Source organism: Colossoma macropomum, unplaced genomic scaffold (assembly GCF_904425465.1).
Source record: "Colossoma macropomum unplaced genomic scaffold, Colossoma_macropomum, whole genome shotgun sequence".
Classification (NCBI taxonomy): domain Eukaryota; kingdom Metazoa; phylum Chordata; class Actinopteri; order Characiformes; family Serrasalmidae; genus Colossoma; species Colossoma macropomum.
In genome coordinates, this window is record NW_023494786.1 from 12,635,014 (window position 1) to 12,657,246 (window position 22,233).

At 38.6% G+C, this 22,233-nt stretch overlaps 1 protein-coding gene across 1 annotated transcript in view; it reads left to right on the plus strand.

Moving 5' to 3' along the window:
• The window catches only part of LOC118826946 (alpha-2-macroglobulin-like), a 31,746-nt gene extending 10,196 nt beyond the window's left edge, over positions 1 to 21,550 (plus strand). The window contains exons 8-34 of the mRNA XM_036598050.1: positions 2,566 to 2,683; positions 2,754 to 2,874; positions 3,002 to 3,111; positions 3,288 to 3,458; positions 3,544 to 3,777; positions 3,889 to 4,101; positions 4,226 to 4,375; positions 8,385 to 8,501; positions 8,693 to 8,768; positions 9,489 to 9,645; positions 10,664 to 10,889; positions 10,977 to 11,103; positions 11,204 to 11,325; positions 11,413 to 11,464; positions 11,704 to 11,787; positions 13,101 to 13,277; positions 13,381 to 13,456; positions 13,597 to 13,753; positions 13,833 to 13,907; positions 17,203 to 17,365; positions 17,518 to 17,708; positions 17,790 to 18,002; positions 19,801 to 19,922; positions 20,139 to 20,220; positions 20,350 to 20,418; positions 21,191 to 21,296; positions 21,384 to 21,550. Of these exons, the coding sequence (XP_036453943.1) occupies positions 2,566 to 2,683; positions 2,754 to 2,874; positions 3,002 to 3,111; positions 3,288 to 3,458; positions 3,544 to 3,777; positions 3,889 to 4,101; positions 4,226 to 4,375; positions 8,385 to 8,501; positions 8,693 to 8,768; positions 9,489 to 9,645; positions 10,664 to 10,889; positions 10,977 to 11,103; positions 11,204 to 11,325; positions 11,413 to 11,464; positions 11,704 to 11,787; positions 13,101 to 13,277; positions 13,381 to 13,456; positions 13,597 to 13,753; positions 13,833 to 13,907; positions 17,203 to 17,365; positions 17,518 to 17,708; positions 17,790 to 18,002; positions 19,801 to 19,922; positions 20,139 to 20,220; positions 20,350 to 20,418; positions 21,191 to 21,296; positions 21,384 to 21,424 (3,550 nt within the window). The 3' untranslated portion in view covers positions 21,425 to 21,550. The remainder of the gene's footprint in view (positions 1 to 2,565; positions 2,684 to 2,753; positions 2,875 to 3,001; positions 3,112 to 3,287; positions 3,459 to 3,543; positions 3,778 to 3,888; positions 4,102 to 4,225; positions 4,376 to 8,384; positions 8,502 to 8,692; positions 8,769 to 9,488; positions 9,646 to 10,663; positions 10,890 to 10,976; positions 11,104 to 11,203; positions 11,326 to 11,412; positions 11,465 to 11,703; positions 11,788 to 13,100; positions 13,278 to 13,380; positions 13,457 to 13,596; positions 13,754 to 13,832; positions 13,908 to 17,202; positions 17,366 to 17,517; positions 17,709 to 17,789; positions 18,003 to 19,800; positions 19,923 to 20,138; positions 20,221 to 20,349; positions 20,419 to 21,190; positions 21,297 to 21,383) is intronic.
• Positions 21,551 to 22,233: the final 683 nt, after the last annotated feature.

The following is a 22,233-nucleotide window of genomic DNA, read 5'->3' on the forward strand; positions in this document are numbered from 1 at the left end:
GGTTTTGCTCGGCTGGAGGCCCTACCCTTTGGAGGTGGAGCCAGAGTGCTGATAGGTTCTCCTCACCTAAGGTTACTAGCTACTCATTGTTTCCAACTCTGATTGGTTGTGCATAATTTAGGAATGCCTTCCCCAGAATCACTGCCTCCTTTGTTTCAGCTAGTTTAAACAAAGAAAAAGAAACATTTCTATATCATCAAATTGGTTTAACTTTCAAAATCAAGGAATGAACAACTAGGATATTCAGGCATGTTTCTAAGAGAGAGTGTAAGCCTTGTTACCTGATACACAACATGTCAAAGAACACAGGTACTATCGTATCTGAACATGACCCAATGCATGAAAAATAAAATCGACAATAAAAGGAAAGGAACAAAGGAAGAAAAGAAAAGAAAACCACATTCAGGATACATATTGGTCAATGGTCTAAACTCATAGCAATTCAATGGTTGGGTCTGACTGTTATCAAAGTTATACTCTACGTATTTCTAGCGCTTAATAGTAGAAAAAGATACCGGTAATATTTAGGTACTACCCAACAACAAGATTAATACAACAAGTAGTATTGCTTACAGATTATATAAATGTTGATAATCAAGCAGACAAAGCAAGAAGTTTCTCGTGTTCCTTATAAGCACAAGTCCTTACGGTGGTAATGTGGTAATTTGCAGTTTCACCCCTTGGGGGTGCTGTGGGTCCATGCTTGAGATCCCTAGGGAATTCAGAACATTGGAATTTTGCCGCCCAAAGTCGTACGAGTTCAGTTTTTGGTATGTCTAGTTTAGTTAAAAAGAGTTCTAATGAATGATTGCAGTTTGAAGTGGACATATACCTTAGAAATGTACTTTCTGTTACTTAAGATAAAGTTGTCCACAGGACTTTGGAGGGCCATGTGGCCAATATCCCAGGGAGGCGTTGTCCTGTTGCCCTCTAGGTCAAGGGAGAGGGGAGCTGGTTCTTGATTCGGCTGTAAATCTGACTGAGTCTGGGGTTGGGGGGTGTTAAGCCGACAGATTTACACCTCAACTCCAGACTTGCTGGAGCCAAAAGGCCCTTAACTTTGGGTTGTTGATACGTTAGAAACACTAACCTAGGGGTAAAGTTTCAGCCAGTGTTCGTTACACATTATTGAATATCAACAAAACCTTTAAACAAAAAACAGTCCTTTCTCTGCATCAGGGGTCTCAAAGTACAAGCTGCTGGTCTTCCACCTGGCTGATTCATTTATCTCACAGCGGTAATTACAGCATGTCAGAATTAAGAAATGAACCGAATTATGAAACAAATCTACTGAGAATGCAGAATTAACTGCTCTCATTCGCAGCACTACACTTGCAAAAACTTCACCTGCATTGAGCAGAAACACCACTGCTGTCATAATAAGAGTCCCATGCCAGTCTGCTGTTCTGTGTGAAGTTTTCTGAACACTGTTTATTGGACTCCATATATTGATGTCATGACTGGCTCAACACCGTGACGAATAAAAACTACACAAAATAATCTGTATTAAAGTTTAGGGAATAAAGACATTCACATGAGCCACCCGAACTTCGTCAGATTAGGCACCAAAACTAACAAAATCTAAACTCGAACACGAACCCCAACAAAGAACAAAAAACAGGACAAAAGAAGCCTGCCCTATGCTCAGTAGGCCAAAAGAAACAAAAAAACACTGCCTTAGACATGTCATGAATAAAAATAGAATAATAAGCAAGTAAACTGGCTGAGCATTGACAAAGATGTGGTAAATGAGTGCATATTTGGGTTATGAAAAATATAAGGTAAGTATTTTTCTACAGGCCCTCCTTCGAAAAGACTACATGATTAGTTTATTTGAATTTGAGACTTCTGGTGAATTAAGTAAATAAAATCTTTTGCTGCTGGTTGAGAATCTGAATGATCCCTGCCATGATGGCTTAACTTCAGCTGACTTTAGGTGGTGGTTCTAAATTTTGTTTTAGAGAATAATAATATATATCCTAATGTAGGATATATATTACTGAATTATATATTTTACAAAATACATTATAAATTATGATACATATATATAGGTAAAATGAATGATAATGAGTTTACAGTTAACCACAAACAAATGTAATTTTTCCACCTTACCTCTTTTTGTTTGTATATTCTAGAAAAAAAAAAACCTGGGCTCAGTGCTGTCTTTTTCTCTCTGACTAAGACCAGCCACTTCTGGCCTTGGTCTTGACTCAGACTTCATGTGTCCAGGTCTTGATCTTGACTCTGACTCCCCTCTAGTGATCTTAACTACAACTTGACTGTACACACAGTGCTATGCAAAAATCTGGCGTTTACTTTTGATTAAAGTTAGCATCCTAAGATATGCTCATGTTAGAATTTGGCCAGATAACAGAATGAAATTAAATCAAGATTAAAGTCAGAACCTGAATATGTGTCACAGTTTGGGTACCACTGCTTTAAATTCTTGCAGAATGATTTTCAAACAACAAAGTACACTGTGTATATGAATGTATATGTATGATATGAAAAATGCCGTACTGTATATATTCTCTCTGCCTAGCTTAAAACAGTATATTTTTGAAGGTACACTTATGGACAGCCAGTACCTGGCAAAGCTCTGGTGCAAGTGTGCCGGAAAGTTACACAGTATTTTCCTCGGAGTGGTGCCATGATTTCACCGTGCCTGGTTGAAACTGTAGAGGTGTGTATGTTTCTAATACAGTTTTTCTGACTAATGAGACAGTTCTCACAAGTTTTTTTTTCTCCTGTAGATGAAAGAGAATGGATGTGCCTCTCCTGTATTCAACATGTCGCATTTCATCAGTTCTGAATTTGAACAATATTTGAAAGATTCTCTTGACGCTACTGTTACGGTGACAGAGGAAGGAGCAGGTGAGTCTTCACACATACTGTAGGGAAAGTATACTTGAGGGAGAAACACACTAATAGCAGATCACTATAAAGAAACAATGTGCATTTCATTATTATGTATATAGTAACGTGCTTATTTTTGTTCTAGACATTTCCATGGAAAAATCTGAATCTATAGAAATTACTTATGAAATTGGTAAAGCTGAGTTTCTTGATTTACCCAAAAACTTTGAACGGGACACAATTATAGAGGGAAAGGTGAGTCTTTTACATACGTCTTTCTTTAGTACTTTCATTTGTTGTGCATGTGTGGTTCTCACTTTTTTTTTGGAATTGACAATTTGATAACAGATGTATTTTTTGCACCCCCGCGACCCAGAAGGATAAGCGGCTTCAAAAATGTGTGTGTGTGTGTGTTTTTCACTGATCAACAGATCAGAGTTTCAACCTTCAGTGGAAAGCCAGTACCTAACAAGAAAGTGTACCTTTTGGAAGGTCATAGGTGGTCTCCAAAGCTACTTGAACATCTTACTACAGATATTAATGGATTGGCCAGCTTCTCAGTAAATATGTCTGATCATCCTCAAACACAGATTTCGCTACTGGTATGGTAAGATGACCAAATATTTTCTGAGAGTTTCTGTTACACTGTTTTTCACTAAAGTAAATTCCTGTTTCATTGTTATTTAGGCAAGTGTCTATCCAGACAACTTATACCAGGAAGACAAAAAACCTTTCTTTACGTTCAGTGAAGCACAAATACCACTCCTCCAACCTGCTACACCTTACAGTCCTGTGCATAGTGAATTATCAATAGAGAGCTTAAAGGAACCGATTCCATGTAGTTCAGAAATTTACATAAATATTAAATACTACATTGTTGGAGAAACCACAGAGAATTACAGCACTGATATTATATACACGGTAAGGACACACAGTAATTTTGTATGTAAGTGAATATTTACAATTAGACAGCTTGAAATGAAGTGTAGTTGATTATTTGTCAGTATGACGAATTTTGGTTCTTTGGTGCAGGTCTTGTCTAAAGGAGCCATAGTCCATCATGGATATGAGAAAGTTGAGGTGAAAGAATCCAAAAAGCTCATAGAGGGAAAAGTCTCATTCAAACTGTCTGTTGATGCTGAACTGGCTCCTGTAGTGCAGGTTCTGGTGTACTGTGTGCTGCCCAGTGAGAACGTCATCGCTGCTAGCAAGAATTTTAATGTTGAAAAATGCTTCAGACACAAGGTAATGCTAACACATTTGGATCTTTATATCTTTGTTTTTGTATTTTAGGATAATTGGTGGCTTGCAATCTGTCATCATTACTGTGGAAAAAGCAATATAAACATGTTTCCATCATGATCTTCAGGTCTCACTGCAGTTCTCTCCCACTGAGGCAGTTCCTGGTGAGGAAAACACTCTCCAGCTTTCAGCTCTGCCTGGTTCACTGTGTGGACTCAGTGCTGTGGATCAGAGTGTTTTCATTATGGAACCAGGAAAACGCCTGAATGCTGACAAGGTAAAGTTCAGATTTGCTGAACATTCATAGTTTTAAACCTTCTGGGATGTGGTTCATGGGCACATAAAGCTGTTGTAGGACTGTTGATCTAGGATCTTTTCCTGTTAGTAAAGTCATATTAGATAAGAGAGGAATCTGATCCTAGATCAGTACTCCAACTTTGAGAAGTTTCATGAAGGCAGGCCATTGTACATATAGGTATTCAGACTTCAGAGTTCTTCTGTCAGTAAACAGTAAAAAGAGACGTGTCTCAGTTATAGGCCATTCAGACTGTGAACTTTGGTGTTTTTCTCTTGCCCAATATCCACAGCAACATCAACATCTGAAGCTGCATGCCAGTGAAGACACATGTTTCAATAGAAAAACATGAATTGAAGGCCAGATAAGATAATGAGAGTGCAATTGAAGTCTACAAGGGACATGATTAACTTGTTTCATAATCTAAAAAGGGACAACAAAATGTGCATGGGCACAGGAAGGCATAGGTGTTATGATAGCTGATAGCTACGACATTTGGCCTAGTCTCAGTCATGATGTGTGTCTGGCTGTAGTTTCCCCATATTTGCTCATTATTTCTTATTCAGTCATTCATGGCCAGAACATCAGGTAGTTGGTCAGACCAGGGGAAGAACAGTGGTTGATACCTTAAAATACACTGAAACAGACTTTTGTGCATACACCACCTATGGCAACAAATAGCTTCAGTTTTGTTGAAAAGATTCTGAAAAGATTAAAAAATTCATTTTGTTGATTCAAGAGCCTAACTTTGACTACTTTGGCCATTTACCAAGGGGTGATACTCTGAGGACCAACTCACATTAAAATTGAGTAATTTGGAAACTGCTTACTAATCATGCAGAGTATATTTTGTACAAAGCTGTCCGTTCTGTTACGTTCAGTCCCAGGCCCAGTCCAAACATGTCCAACCCTCTGCTAAGTCACTGCCTAAAAGTCGTTGTTCTCTTTATGTTCGTGTACTTTTCTGGATTACTCTTCTTTTCCAGCTCCCAGTGTGCATTTGATTTTCATATTTGTTTTCACACATTAGGAGTTGCACGTTGAAGAGGGGGCTTCTGTAACATTTCATCCAGTATGTTCCACTTGTCTGTTCTTGTTTTTGTACCTTTTGTATCTGATTTTTTTGCTATTCTACTTTGCCTTGTCCATGTGTTTTTGTTTATATTCCATTCTTTACCCTTGCTCCTCCCTAATTCCTGGTGTGGTACTTCCTCCACCTCGACTTCCTCCTCATACTTCGATGCTCTTCCTTTTTGTTGTTGTCCACAGTTGGTTCTTGTTTCCTTTAAAGATTAATGTTCCCCATTCAATACAGCTCTTTTTGAAGCATTGCCTTTGTTTTGAGGTTAGTTTTTTCTTCATTTCTAATTTCCCTGTGTTTTCTAGTTTCCAGTCCTTTTTGTAGTTCTTGTGTTTGTTTCAGCATTGTTTTATTATTCCTGTTTGTTTTCTGTTTAACTTTTCATGGATTCCACAACCATCACCTTATCTTGATGTTTCTTGTCATCACAATAATCTGAGTATTTTAATAAAGCACATTACTAGTGCTTACCTCCTGTCTCCTTGTGTCCCTGGTCTCCAGGGAAATCCTGTACGTTACAAAGAAAGACCCTGTGCCCAGTTGCATAAAACACTTCAAGCTGAACTTTCCCTTAGGTTTAAGCTTAAGTATTTTACCAGGTTAAGTGTGCTGCAAAAAAAAACCCTTAGGTGGTACATAAGAGTTTCCTTAAGTGAAATTGTCACCTATCCTTACAATTTCCCTTAACAATCAAATTTCCCTTATACACTGAGCAGCCACTTCATTAAAACCACCTCCTTCATTCTGCACTCATTGTCCATTTTATCAGCTCTACTTACCGTGAAGGTGCACTTTGTAGTCCTACACTTAAACACTGTCTTCACCGATTTCTCTGCCTTCTTTATTATTCCTCTTTCTCCCTGTTCTCCAGGGGTCAGGACCCTCACAGGACCACCAAAGAACAGATATTATTTGGGTGGTGTTGCGCTGTTACGAGTGGATCAGATACAGCAGTGCTGCTGGAGTTTTTAAACACTGTCCACTCACTGTCCACTCTATTAGATGTTCCTGCCTTGTTGGTCAACCTTGTCAGAGACAGTAGCTGATCAGTTGCTGCACAGTTTGTGTTGGTCATCCTCTAGTTGTTCATCAGTGGTCACAGGACGCTGCCTACAGAACACTGTTGGCTGGATGTTTTTGGTTGGTGGATTCAGTCTAGCAGTGACAGTGAGGTGTTTGAAAGCTTCAGCAGCACTGCTGTGTCTGATCCACTCATACCAGCACAACACACACTAACACATCACCACCACATCAGTGTTACTGCAGTGCTAAGAATGATCCACCACCTAAATAATACCTGCTCTGTGGTGGTCCTGTCTTGGTCCTGACTAAACTAGGTAGAGAAACAGATGAACTGCAGTCTGTAATTGTAGATTACAATGTGCTCATAAATGGTAAGTGGAGCTGGTAAAATGGACAGTGAGAGTAGAAACAAGGAGGTCTACATAATGAAGTGGCTGGTCAGTATTTAATCCCTCAAGCGGTGCATAAAGTTACTTAGCTGTCTTTTGCTTTAGGATAATTTAAGGTAAGAAAAATGTTCCCTTAAGATTAATGGTTAGTGTGAGAACTTGAAGATGTGGTTGAGTTTTGGAGGTGTTTGAAGAGGGGAATGTACCTCTGCAAGTTCTTCATGACAGAGCGATTATAAGCAATAAAAAATTTTCACTGTGACTAAATGTATAAATAGTTAGTCAAGGAATTGACATGCATGACAAGAGGTATGTAAATGCAGAGCCAGGCAACAAAAAACATGTTTGAGTCATTACATCAGCTGTATTAAAATGTCCTGGGGCTTAGTCATGCTGGAACAGAACAGGCCCTTCCCCACACTTTTCCCACAGTTGGAAGTATACAATTATCCAAAATGTTTTAGTTTGCAGAAGCTTTAAGATTTCCCTTCACTGGATCTAAGGGGCCTACGGCAACCCCTGAAAAACAACCCCATGGCATTATCCCTCCTCCACCAAACTTTACAGTTAGCACAATGCAGTCAGGCAGGCAACGTTCTCCTATCCAAATACATTTCCACTGATCCAGAGTCCAGTGGCAGCGTGCTTTACATCACTTCATCTGCTGCTTGGCATTGTGCTTGGTGATGTAAGGCTTGCATGCAGCTGCGTGACCATGGAAACCCATGCCATAAAGTTTCCGGGGCAGTTTTTGTGCTGATGTTAATTGCTGGAGGAGGTCTGGAGCATTGGTGACTTTTATGCACTATGCGCCTCAGCACTTGGCAACCCCACTCTGTAACTTTCCGTGGTCTGCCACTTCATGGCTGAGTTGCTGTGGTTCCTTAATTCTTCCACTTTTCATTCAAGATTGTAGAATATCTAGGAGGGAGGAAATTTCGTGAACTGACTTGCAATGGTGGCATCCTATTACAGTACCACACTCGAATTCAGTGAGGTCTGTAGAACATCCCATTCTTTCACAAATCTTTGTAAAGGCAGACTGCATGGTTAGGTGCTTGATTTTGTACGACTGTGGCAATGAGACTGAATGAAACACCTGAATTCAATGATTAAGAGTTGTGTCTCAGTACAACACTCCATATAGTGTATGTTTCAGTTTATAGTATCTTTTCCATAACTGGAGTGAACAGAGCTTGGTTTGCTGCTGGATGGTGTTTGTGGTCTCTGCAATAAACATTTAGAAGTTCATTGTAGCTTTAGATCAGATATAACAGAAGTGAGGACAGGACAAATGTGAAGCCACAGCACGCAGATACTGAGATGTGAAAGTGTAACAGTTAAGAATTACACTAGTACATTAGCAACAAACTAGAAGGTTTTTTGTTTTTTTTCTTTCTTTTCAAATTTCTATTCTTTCAGGCAAAACTGACACAAAGTTTTTCTCAGACATAGTGTAGCTATATAATGCAAATATATTTTTTTTTCATACTAATAGGTCTTCGATTTGTTGCCAGCGAAATTAGTATCAGATTATGTCTTTGAAGTTGAAGATGAACTCAAGTGTTATCCCTACCAGACGACAGAGAAACATCCTGTTCACAATACCTTAAAGGTAACAATGTCTTCTTGTCACATGTGGTGTAAATGATTGTGTAAATATGTGTGTTACAAATATTATTTAACTAGTCCTAATCAAATCTAAAATCTACTGTTTCTGCTAGAAAATAAACCTATGCAATTTGAAACTGTCACACATTTCATGTGCCATTCTATACTGAATAATGACGTTTCATCATCTGACAGAGTGTGGGGCTGAAGATGGCGACTAACTTGGCTGTAAAAGACACTAAATGTGTTAATAACTATTATTATTCCTACGGTATGTCCAGACTTTTTTCAACTTATTCATGAATTGTTTCATTAATGAGTAACATCAAGACTATTAGAATATTCTTTATTGATTTTTTTGGATTCATAGAAATAAACAAGAACTTTAACCCCTTAAAATCCTTAATTCTTATTCAGTAACTACAGGGACTTTAAAACAAACTGTCTGAGCTATTCTTAGAGTATTTAAGTGTGTAATAAAACTTTGGGCCCACAGGAGGGCCCTGGCCATTTAAGGAGTTAAAAAAAAAAATGCTGATGGCAAGCCGATGTAAGTACGAGAATAGAATTTATTTATAATAAGCAACAACACTGGAGAAGCAAACAATAAACTATAAATAAACAGTGAAAGAGACTAAACAGAGCAAAAAAACATAAGAGCAGGCTATAAAATTGACTATAGAGATAAATAGACATATTTAAGTAGTAAACACACAAGGCCTGGTGCACATGAAGAAACAGGGGCTACTTATACACAGGAGACTAACAAAGCACAGGTGATAAGCATGACTGACAAGCTGGGACTAGGGAGGAAACAGGGTGTAGTGGAGACATAAGATAAGTGGTGACTGGACAGGGAGTAACTGGGATGAAATAAACAGTGAGAACCGTTGACAGCTGTATGATGTATAATCATATATGATTATACATCATACAACTGTATAATCATATATGACGTATGTTCTTTTTCAGCTATTCACTTTAATTGCAGATCTGGAATTAGAGTCAGCCTACAGCCTAACAGATGACAGTGTGCAGCACTTTGTTGATGAAAAACCCTTACCGGCGCATAGTTCAACCATCAAGTCCATCGAGACAGTACGCAAATTCTTTCCAGAAACTTGGTTATGGCAACTTGTAAAAGTGGGGTTAGTGACTTTACTTCATGGTTACTTTTTTGTGTACTTCAATTTAATGTGTTCTTTGATGTGGTATAAAGTAATTAAGGTTCATTTCCTAAACCTAAAGAATGTAATGTGTATGTAAGTTCCTACTTAAATTCCTCACTCTCTTAACTGTAAAACTTGCATTGTAGTGTCATAGTAGTTTCTGAATCAGTATTATGATTAATAACTGAGGAAAAAGCATAATATGATGGGGCTAATGTATCTCATGCAGACATATTTTCACTTGGCCTTGATGTTATACATTGTGTTGTGTGGTTATGTTCAGTTGTTAAATGATGCTGTGAATATCAGTCCTTAAGAAATTTTACTAGCATATCATTCTTAAAGATAAAGGTTCCAAAAAATATTTGGAGCAATAACATAGACGTGATGCCATGGATAGATCTTTAAGAATCTTTATAGAATTTAAATTTTTGTTTTTTCTCATAAAATTGGTCCCACCCACTGGAAATCAAAACCTGATTGGTTAATTCCACTGTCACTTCCTCATTATGTTAGTGATTATGTAAGTTCAGTTCCTGGTTCCTGAAGGTCTAAATAATGGGAGAGCTTGCTTGGTTGTAACTCCCAGATACTGTGGAGAAAAAAAAATCCTGAACTGAAAAATTTGCCAGTGGACTTTTTAATAATTTAACCCTTTTGTTTCCAAACAAATTTTAACAATAAAATGAGAGAATTACTACAATACTTGAGTTTATGCACCAAATGAACTAAAATCACAGAGATTTATTTGTAATTTTTCATACAAAAATCATTAGACCATCTTTAAAGGCCTAGACAGGGAGGGTTCCCTACAGCTAATTGAAGGCTTTTTAAAAACTGAGAACCATTTAGGAAGCTTTTCTTTTAAGAGTGATATTTTGGTGTGCCATATTTGATTTATAATAAACTTTACTGCTACGGAGTGAATTATGTATATATAGTTATTGACTTATTTTGTTGATTAAAGATAAACAGAGTCAGTGCTGCTTTTCCACAGAGACTCTGGATCAGCACAGTTTCCTGTCACCGTTCCTGACACTATCACCACTTGGGAGACGGACACTTTCTGTCTGTCCTCTAGAGGTCTGGGAGTGGCTCCTCCTGCTCAGCTTCGTGTCTTCCAGCCGTTCTTCCTGGAGCTCTCGCTGCCCTACTCCATCATCCGGGGAGAGGAGTTTGAGCTGAAGGCCACTGTCTTCAACTATCTCTCCAAGTGCATTATGGTACTGTAAGATCAACATTTTCTGTCTTCACCAGTGTCTCATCACTTAACATCCACAGTAAGCTGATCTCCTGTGCTTCACGAACAGGTTAAAGTGACTCCAGCTCCTTCCTCACAATGCACTCTGAAAGCCTCCTCTGATGGAGAGTATTCATCCTGTCTGTGTGCAAATGGTAGAAAGACCTTCAAATGGACTCTTGTTCCCTCTGTGCTTGGTGAGTTCTAAACCTCTTAAGTTCAGACATAATCTCACATTTCTGTTGAATTGTTTTTAGTGCTAATAAACTCCTGTTTGCATCTTTTGATGTGTTTTAGGGGTCTTGAATGTGACAGTCAGTGCTGAGGCAGAACAGTCACAGACTGTGTGTGACAATGAGATTGTGAGTGTGCCTGAGAGAGGCCGCATTGACACAGTCACACGAAGCCTGCTTGTACAGGTAGGACTAAAAATTAGCCTTAGAAATCACAAATTGATGGTTGTTTTTGTTCTTAGTATGACCTAATCATAGAAATTTCTCACGTAGGCCGAAGGAACTGAAAAGACAAAGAGCCAGAGTTGGTTGCTATGTCCACAGGGTTTGTCCTACACATATTTGAATTTTTAATTTAAATCTTTACACTTGTACCCTTCATATTAATGAGTCAGTATTCACATAGTTGTAGCACACACAGTTTTCCAAAAGCATCTTAACACAGAGACAATTCTTGAATAGTAGAGCATCACACTGAACTCTATCAGTTAAGATGATCTTAACACTGAGAAGCTTTTGGGTAACTGGGAGCAATAAAGATAAAGCTGCCTGTTTGTTTCACAGGAAACAGTGTTTCAGAGGAGCTGGAGCTGGTTCTTCCTGAAGATGTGATAGAGGGATCAGCACGAGCTTCTGTTTCAGTGCTTGGTAAGACAAAATACTGGGAGGAAATGAAAAATGCAGGGATTTGCTTAAGAGGGTCTGTTTATTGAGAACTCTTAGGTTGTGCAGTCCCTGCATTACTGAAATTTGCTTTAACACTTTGTTGTTTTGTTACTGTAACTGTGGTTTTGCTGCAGAAATGTCACAGCTATTGATAGGCTGCACAGAGCTAAGAGGTTATTCTCACTACAAGTTCAAAATCATGCAGTTTATAAACGACCTGGTTGTGCTCACCAAAATTAAAAAGGGATTTTACAATATCGCAGTTTCCAAATGGACTCAGTCAAAGTAATCACGTACTTTCCTCAATGAGTAATATTTTATTTTTTTACTTGACTATGACTGTCATTGCTTTCATTATGTCAACTCACTATAGTGCAATCATGAGAAAATAAGTCATTATTTAGAGCTAATGAGTCACAATTTGAACCGCAATCATAGAAGTATGATGTTTTCTTTTTCTCCTGCCTGGGAAACAGGCTTTCATACATAAAGCCAAATGGGTTTATATTGTTCTGATGTTCATTATGAAATTGTGCCTGTGTTTTTTTGCAAGGACATTCTTAGTGGATAAGCCACTAAATTGGCCACTCCCCACCACCGCAAAGTATCAGTAGATAGCATCTTTTAGTAAGTCTGCTCCTTGGTAAGACTTCACATTGACATTAAATGCCCCCTATGAACGAAATAATCTCAGAAAAATGGGAACTACAATCAACATTCAATGACTAGACAGTCTCTGGGGAGAATGACATTGACTCTTCCATGCTCCGCCCACTCTCCTCCCCTCCCACACACCTGCAACTTGTGTTGATCTCACTAAGACTGCTGCATATACCCTGCTACCCGTGTTCAGTACCTGAGTCCTCAGCCTTTTTCTTGTGTTTAGTTTTCAGTAATTTTTGACCCCTGCTGCTCTCTTTGTTGTCTGATTATGGCTCTGCATCTTTTCCTGCCTGCCTGTTGGTTGACACCTTCCTGCTGTGACAATTACTATAGGAATGCCCTTAATAAAGTCACTTCGTACTTGCAATCTGCCTCAGCCCCTACGTTACAACTACAGCACAACATGAACTGCCATCTGCTGACCTGCTAAATGGTTCAAAGCTTTATATACATTACATGTATTTTAGAGTTATGGCTGCTTGAAATGGTTTAAATAGCCAGTTGCAGTTTCACATAATGCATATTAGGGTTTAATTATTTGGTTTGGGTATGGATTATTTCAAATAATTTTCAGATTTATTCTGCCAGGTGTAATAGTCTGAATAAAACTATATTACTGTGTTGTTTTGTAGGAGACATACTGGGCCGTGCACTAAAGAATATTGATGGACTGCTGAAGATGCCATATGGCTGTGGAGAACAAAACATTGCTATTCTTTCTCCCAACATCTACATTCTTCAGTACCTGGAGAACACTGGACAGCTCACTGCAGCCATCCGTGAGAGAGCTACTGCTTTCCTTAAGAGTGGTGAGAGAACTTAGCTTCATGAAAAATTTATTGTATGATGACACTAGCAATCCTGAATAGACTCTGCCGAAGCCACCAGGATAAAATGTATTTTTTTGTGCAGGATATCAGAGGCAACTGAACTACAAGCATGGCGATGGTGCATACAGCACATTTGGCAGTGGAGAGGGGAATACATGGTGAGAACTTCCCAAAGCAAATCAGGACACACTCAGCTATTAGACAAGATACTACAAGTTGTTGTAAATCACTGTGTGTTGCTTGAACCTATTGTACACAGACACTTAACATACATGTGCAAATGTATCTCCACTACCAGGTTAACTGCTTTTGTACTAAGGACCTTTGGCAAAGCACAGCGTTACATCTTTATTGATCCACAAAACATTGATAGTGCAAAGAACTGGCTGCTGAGTAAGCAGAGACCGAACGGCTGTTTTATAAGACAGGGAAGGCTGTTCAACAACAGAATGAAGGTGAGTTATTAGATACCACAGCACTGAATTCTGAATTTTTTTTAATGTTATAGTAATGTAATGTTCCAATGTCTTGTAGGGTGGTGTTCATGATGATGTGACCATGACTGCTTACATCACTGCATCATTGCTTGAACTGGGAAACACTGCCAAGGTGAGATCATTAATGATCTAGTTCAAATTATAGTCTGTATCTGTATAGAGCTGAATTTCCTAATCGAAGCTCAGCAAAAAGCAACATAATATTAGGTCTTAAGTATTACTTACTATTTTACTGGTGTATATAGTTCTTGTCTCACTTGTGTTTGTTGCATGGAATTATTGTGATGTGACGCTGTGTTTGTGTAGTCTAGTTCTGAAGTTTAAGTTTTGTTCTTGTCTCCCGGCTTTGGGTTTAATGCTCTGTCACAGGTCTGAGTTTCTTGCTCCCAGTTTCTAAATCTGCCATAATCGATCCACTTGCTCCTTCTGTCAAACACCTTGAATCAAATAAAATGAGCTCACTAATACATCCTGTCTCCTCAGCTGCAGCAGAGTATTACAGAATGTTATGCCACCATTGGATGCTATGTTTGTTCAAACTTTGCGACATGATTCAGGAAAATAAAGCCAGGCTTCAGACTGCGCAGGAGAAAATCTTTGTAGGGAGGTGGGAGGAGGGGGAATGGTGCTCCACCTCCAGCTTTTGTTTTGTAGCTAGACCACCATGGCTAATTTTGCACGTCAACCATTCCTGTCATAGTGCCTCATCCAGCCAAACTGTTCCCAGACAAACTTGCTTTGGAGGACAATACCTCACTCTCCTCAGAGCTGATCACTTTCCGCCAAGCTTCCCACAGGAGACTCAGCCACCAAGGACGCCACAGTCAAGGATGCCACAGTCTAAGAGGCCATGCAGAAGTTGCTGTTCCACTTTTCTTTGAGGAGTCAGATGAGTTCCGGTTCTGGTAGTCTCCTGTCCCTGTGTCACGTCTCCACTCCACCATAGCCATGGTCTGGCTATTAATGCCAGACCATCTCCAGTCCCTGGTCCTGCTTAACTCATCAGTCATTATTCGCGTGCAAGTCCATGTTATGTCGAGATAAGCAGCAAGGCTACACCTTCTCTCTGTCCACCCTAGTTCTGCCCTCTCATCATCTCTCTTACATGAACCATTGCTTCCAGCTTTGTCTTGTCAAGATTCTGTGTGCACTGTTCAGCAAAAAAAATGGGCCATGTCCAAAATACTAATGGTTTTTACTAATGGTTTTGGCCTGGTTAGAGTCCAAGGACTCTCCTATAGAGATTATTTGGTTTCACATTAAACACAAACTAGCTTGGCAATGTTTTTTAACTGTTTGTAACCATCACTGCTGAGTGGAACAATATTAACTGTTCTTTCTGTAAAAGTCTGTTTGCAAGTTTTCCTATAAAACTTTAACATTTTAAGAAATCAAACAGAAAAACAAACCTTATACTAAGTTATTTTACTTGTTTCGCCCATATCACAATACGGAAACTGCTCTAGTAAAGGTCCTAAATGACATCCATCTAAACTCCGACCCAGGTAAAATTTCAGTTCTGGTGCTCTTGGACCTTAGTGCTGCCTTTGACACGGTTGACCATAGTATTCTTTTAGATAGACTGGAAAACTGGGTAGGACTCTCCGGAATAGTCCTAAATTGGTTCAAATTGTGTGTATATATATATATATTATATATATATATATATATATGGCTGAGATTACCTTGTTGCACTCGGCAGCAATAAATTAGAGTGAATTCCTCTGACTTATGGAGACCCATAAGGATCGACTCTTGCACCACTTCTCTTTAACCATTAAATGCTACAAAATCGCCTACCATAGGCTATGCAGATGACACCCAGATTTACATCACCTGTTCACCTGACGACTACAGTTCTGTAGACTGTTGGTATAAATGCATCAAACTCATTGATAACTGGATGTGTCTTAATTTCCTGTTCTAAGGCTTTAAATGCTAAAACACAAGTCCAGAAATCTCAAAGTCCAAATTGACTCAGAACTCAGCTTCAACAGCCATAACAAATCAATCACAGAGTCAGCTTTTTATCATCTAAGAAACATAGCAAAATTCAGACATTTTACAAATGTCAGGGATCTAGAAAAATTCGTCCACTCATTTATCTACAGCAGGCTAGATTATTGTAATGGTCTCCTTACTGGCCTCCTCAAAAATAAGTGAGATAGCTGCAGCTCATCCAGAATGCTGCTGCCAGAGTGCTAACAAAGACAAAGAGATATGAACACACCACTGCAGTACTCAGAGCAGTACACTGGTTTCCTGTCAGTTTCAGAATAGATTTTAAAATACTGCTTCTTGCTTATAAATCATTGCACGGACAAGGTCCTACTTACGTTTCTGATATGCTGGTAAAATATAGGCCTATAAGAAGCCTCAGATCAGTGGAGCCTGACCACCTGACAGTGCCTAGAACCAGAACTAAACATGGTGAGGCAGCATTCAGCCAGTACATTGCCATCAGTTGGAATAAACCTACTGAAGATGTGAGATGTGCTTAGACTGTTACCGTTTTTTAAAAATAGACTGAAAACATATCTGTTCAGTTGTGCATTTCACACAAATTAAGCTTCTGTAAGCATTTTATTCTGCACTTTATTGTTAGTCCTGCCGAAGGTAAAGAAGAGCCCCAACATTAGACGCATTTAAATCCAGGCTTAAAACGTTCCTATTTGAGCAGGCTTTTCAGCTCAGTTTAAAACATTCTTAGCATTTTTAGACCTTCTCCTCTGTAATGGCACTTATTATACTAATTTTTAATTATCCCAATTTAATTTCTAATTTGATTTTAATGTAATGATCATCTCTTTCAAGTCTATTTTAAATCATATCATAATCATAGGTTTGAATCATTTTAATCGTTTTTAATTTCTATTCTCTTTTACTTTTTAAATGACTTTTCTCATTTGTAAAGCATTTTGAATGACAGCAATGTATGAAAGATGCTGTATAAATATACTTGCCTTGATTCATTTTTGCTGATTTACTGAATAATGCTTCATTTTAACACTACTAAAAGCTGCCATTTTGGGCTTGGTCCTTTTTTTTTTCTTCCTACCACTGGTTTCCTCAAACTGATTGATATAGACTCTGCTGTCTATCGGCATTAAGTAAACAAGCAGTGGCAAAGTGTAGTGATATAGTGTAGATATTTCACACTTTGTATTCTGTATTCATGAAAAAGTGTTGAATTGATAAGCGCATTGTTAACCAGTTCAGTGTCATGGTATGATTACACATGGGAAGCTGTAATTCACATGCAGTCTTAAAGCAATGGCTGGTGGTGTATATCATAACATTTTTGTGAATGGTTATGCGAAATATTTTTGAGACGTGATTTTTGATTTTATGATGTTGCCGCGTAACTTAAGGTTTCATTTTCCTATACCTATTTTATATTTTTATAGGATCCTGTTGTGAGTAAAGGGTTATCATGTTTAAAGTCCTCTATTGGCAACCTGACAAACACCTACACCACTGCACTGCTGGCCTACACTTTCAGTCTGGCTGGAGAGCATGATGTTCGAGCGCTGCTGCTGAAGAAGTTGGATAGTGTTGCCATTTCAGGAGGTATGAAATATTTAGAATAACTGTAACAGTTACATGGTGAAACTTTTAACCTTAAAAGCTGTTTGGACTGTATTAGTGTCATGCAGCGTTGTTTATTATCTCTTAAGATATTTAGACAGGCTAATTGGACTTTTGTGTCTCTTTAATTACAGATGGCCACCTTCACTGGTCTCAGTCAGCATCAGATGACTCTGACTCCTTGGCAGTGGAGATCAGCTCCTATGTTCTGCTAGCTGTTCTGACTACAGCTGAAGTCACTGCTGCTGATTTAGGCTATGCGAACAGGATTGTCAGCTGGCTGGTGAGGCAGCAGAATCCCTATGGAGGCTTCTCCTCTACTCAGGTACTCAAATTCCAGTCCTTCTCATGTCTTCAGTGTTGTCATATGCATGTGTAATTCCTTATTTTTGTGTGTTTGGATCAGGACACAGTGGTGGCCCTCCAGGCTCTGGCTCTGTACTCCACTAAAGTGTTCAGCTCTGATGGCTCCAGCACAGTAACTGTGAAGTCAGATAAAGAGAGTCACCACTTTGATGTGAACGAGAACAACAGGTTACTGTACCAGGAGAGACCACTGCAGGATGTTCCTGGCAAATACAGAATTTTAGTGAAGGGCTCCGTCTGTGTGTCTGTTCAGGTCAGTGTGTATAGCTCTGTCTGCTCCAACAGACTATCTCTCTAAAGTACCATTTGGTGAGTAGTATTCATGTTGCTGTGTTACTGTCATTCAGTATGTCCAAGGTACTATGAAGCTCAGTGCATATTTTATACAGACAAAGTCATACAGTGACAAGATGTGACTTAGCCAATGTTAGATAGCATTTGCAAAGCATACAGAAAGTGTCCTATTGTTTACTTGCTTTCTACTCTGCATCTGCTCAGCATTATCTATGGCTTGAACACAGCATCAGTTTGATTGAAGGTACTGACCAAAACAAAAGTGATAAGTTGATTGCTGATTTTTCTTTATTGCCAGCCGTGCATAGATGGCAATTACAGGGGGGACAGATAGAAGATAAAATAGACTTGTCCCCCTCAAAATGTCATTGTAAACATAACTATATAATTATATAGATGTAAAACAATTGTTTTTTAAGCATTGAAAGATTGCATCCACCCCTCTTCATATGCCTCACAGTGGTCTGGTTCACTGCATATCACACATTAGACCTCAGTAGGAGTGTCTGTGTCTGGCTAGAAAGTATGTCAGTGGTGGGTGGCCTCTAGTAAGTAGGTCCTTTGCAAATCCTAAAATAAAGGATGTGTCAGACATTTTTCTATACTTCCACCACTTTATAGAATAAAACACATTTACAGTTGTAACCAGAATTTTACAACTGTAAATATTGATATGGGGCAGCCATGTCTCCTAATGCATGTATGTCTATAGAGGCAGTAAATACACAATTAAAATCATCATAACTCGACCAATTTTCAAGTAGTTTGGTTTGTTAAAAATGCCAGACATGTATTTATAATACAGGATACTTGATTCCAACACCAAAGTACCTTATCATTTGTAGATGGTAACAGTATCATTTCTGTAGTATTTAAGATGAACTTACTGCATGTAAAATTGCTTGCCTGATGTAATTTTATGTATAATTTTGTAAATAAATGAAGACTTAATTTATACAAAAGACATAATTACAACAACTCTAACTACAACATGAATCCTATATCAGCAAACAGCGCAGGAGTTGAAGACCAATACATTTACACAATTTTCCCCTTACATGTGTTTAATCAGCAAACTTTAATGTGGTGTTTGAAGTTTGCTTCTTTAGTTTAGCAGTGGAGCTATGTATCACATACATTTGATTCAGATACATCAAGTTGTTATCTCAGGCTGAATTTCTATCATCAGGGGTGTCCAATTCTATCCGCAAAGGGCTGCTGTGGCTGCAAGTTTTCGTTCCAAACAAGCAGGAGCAAACCTGATTCCACTAGTTGAATCAATGACTCAGCCGTCAAACAAATGATCATGTGTAGTCCTGCTTTGTTGAAATGAAAACCTGCAGCCACAGTGGCCCTTTGCAGATAAGATTAGACACCCCTATCATGGTTCAAATTGACTTGCTATCATGATTTTGATACTGTTATGATTAAAAATAGATTTTTGGTCCTCTTTATTTTGTCTGCACAAATTAGTGCATAAACATCAACTAAAGCGAGTTTCTCAAGCCTCCTTTTGGCATGTGATATTCACATTTCACATTTATTTCTGTGAAGCAGCAGGATTTTGTATTCAGTTTACTTTGTTATGGATCTCGCCAAATATCGACAAACAACAGGTTGAAAATGATAAATGTGGAGTATTGTGAGCAGTGTAGTAATACTGAGATTTTGAAAGTTGTGTAATGTCCACTATGCGTAAGAAATTATTTTTTTGTAAGCTGTTTCTGTGGTTCGTTCTCTTTTATCCTCACTTGCAGATGGCTCTTTTCTACAATATCCCCACACCTGCTGGACCCAGTACATTAAGCATCAAGGCTACAACTGAAGGAGATTGTACAAAACCATTTGGCCAAACTCTGTCCATCAACTTCATAGTCACGTAAGATTGTATCAATCTATTAATCAATCTATTATGAGGAAACTATAAAATCATTACTATATGTATTTTTATTGGCATACAGCTGCAACCTGTCTGCAAGGTGGGTTTACTGATTGTTAATAAAACTGTGTAGTATCTGGTATCTGTCCTGATGTATTTGGTATAAATGTGGATTTTATTAATTAATGACTAAATTTAGAGCGTAACTTTTTTCAGATATAATGGAGCATTGCAAAGGACTAACATGGTCATAGTGGATATGAAAGTCTTATCAGGGTTCACAGCAGACCCCAATGCTGTAAGTGGTACTGTTTTTTCTAACGCAGGCAGATCATTTTGTTTTTATGCAGTGTTAGGATGTCAGGTCGTATGTTCCATATGCATTACATATATGCAACTTATTATGGTTATTATATTGTTTCTTTAGCTGAAAAACAGTCCCCTTGTGGAACGGGTTGATTCCCAAGATGACCATGTTATCATGTATATGAAAGAGGTGAGAAACAACACAGTAACATACTTCATGCAAGTGTGCAAATGCAGACGCTTTGAGCTATGCAGATGGAATTTTGCGCATAGTTGCGTTCAAAGATGTGTCACACGCATTTCATAATGCAGTGCAAGCGCGAGCTGCATTCTGAGCGTCACAGCAAGGGCCACTATCGCAACAGCCAAGTCTGTCCAAGCAATCTTATACTGCGAGCGTGCTTTCTCAACTGCCATAGCAGACGAGCAGTTGAGTCTCACACAAAGATGGCTTACATGTGCTTAAAGTAATATGATACATTATCACCCTTCCATTCTAACAGAAGAAGTAAAGCGGCTTACTCTCCTCTACTTGTCCATGTTTAGCTGTTGAGGCTTTTGGGATAATAGTAGATCCCTCTCTGATCTGTCCTGTATCGCCCTCTTCAGTACTGAGTGTTTTAACTGCCACAATAACAAGAGATCGCACGGTGAGTTTGTACCGAGGGACCGAGTTTTTGGAATGAATTGGTCGAACTTTCATTAAGTATGTTTCTGGCCTAATCCCTATAAGGGGTCTGTATGTCCACGCTTCAATTCCTCACTCTCATAACTTACAGAAATTGCATGTTAGTTTCATAGTAGTTACATAGTAAATATAAAGTAGTTATGTAGCAGTTACATTGATGAAGTCTTAAGTTCAATAACTAAATAAAAGATTTAAGAAATTGACCATGATTATTATGCTTGAGAATGGCAGATAGAAAAAAATACCTCTTGTTTGGTGTTTGTGTGTATAACAGGTGCCAAGGAATTCTCCTATGAATTATCAGCTTCATCTTAAACAAGTGCTTCCAGTCAAGAACCTCAAACCAGCTGTGATCAAAGTTTATGATTACTACCAAACAAGTAAGATTTCTTTAGGCTAAATGATTCTTACAATATTAACGTAATTGTATTGCTTTCATTTATTAATTTAACACCTCCATCATTCAGGTGACCAGTCTGAGACAGAGTACTCCTCCCCCTGTGTGTGAGCTCTCAGATCTGCAGCCTCACAGTATGACACCTGGAAAGGACAAACATTTTCTATATACTAATGTTAGTTTCTTTACTCAATCAGAATAAGCCCTTATGGTGAAATAAATTAGAACTTCAAGCAACTTGTGTGCTGCTATTCTGTTATTATACCAGAAAAGGCACAGGAACAGGAGTAGGATGCCACAGCATGTTTATATTTTTTCTTCCCATTGCTACCACACCAAATCTCCAAACACAGTTCCTTAAACCTTTTCTTAAATTACTAAAAGTAAAGCTCAGCAAACATCAGTCAGTAATGTCCTGTTACACACATCTTGCCTATTTTCTAAATCAGGGGTCATCAACCTTCCTACTGGAGATCTACTTTCTGGCAGAGTTTATTTACAACCTGCATTTAACCTGCTGCCATCCTGTTACCTGCACTAATGCAAAAGATCCAGCCAATCAGTGTCTCTTAAAAAGGTATTTAGCTGAAGCAGGTGTTGCAGAGTGCGGTTGGAACTAGACTCCACAAGAAGTTAGATCTCCTGGACCAGTGTTGCTGACCACTGTCCTAACTTTATTTTGCATAACAAATACAAATTTAAATAAAAGGTACAATTAGTGGTCATGCAGAGAGCACTTTCATTCAATAAACAAGACTCCAGTCACTATAGTGAAACACAAATAACACACTTGGTGTCCTGGACCGTAGCAGCAAAACGGGATTGAGATCTCCTAAAGCCCTATTAACTGTCCAGAGGATGTGCAAAACTCTAGGGTTAACTGATATTTGGCGAATCATGAATCCATCTGGGCGTGACTA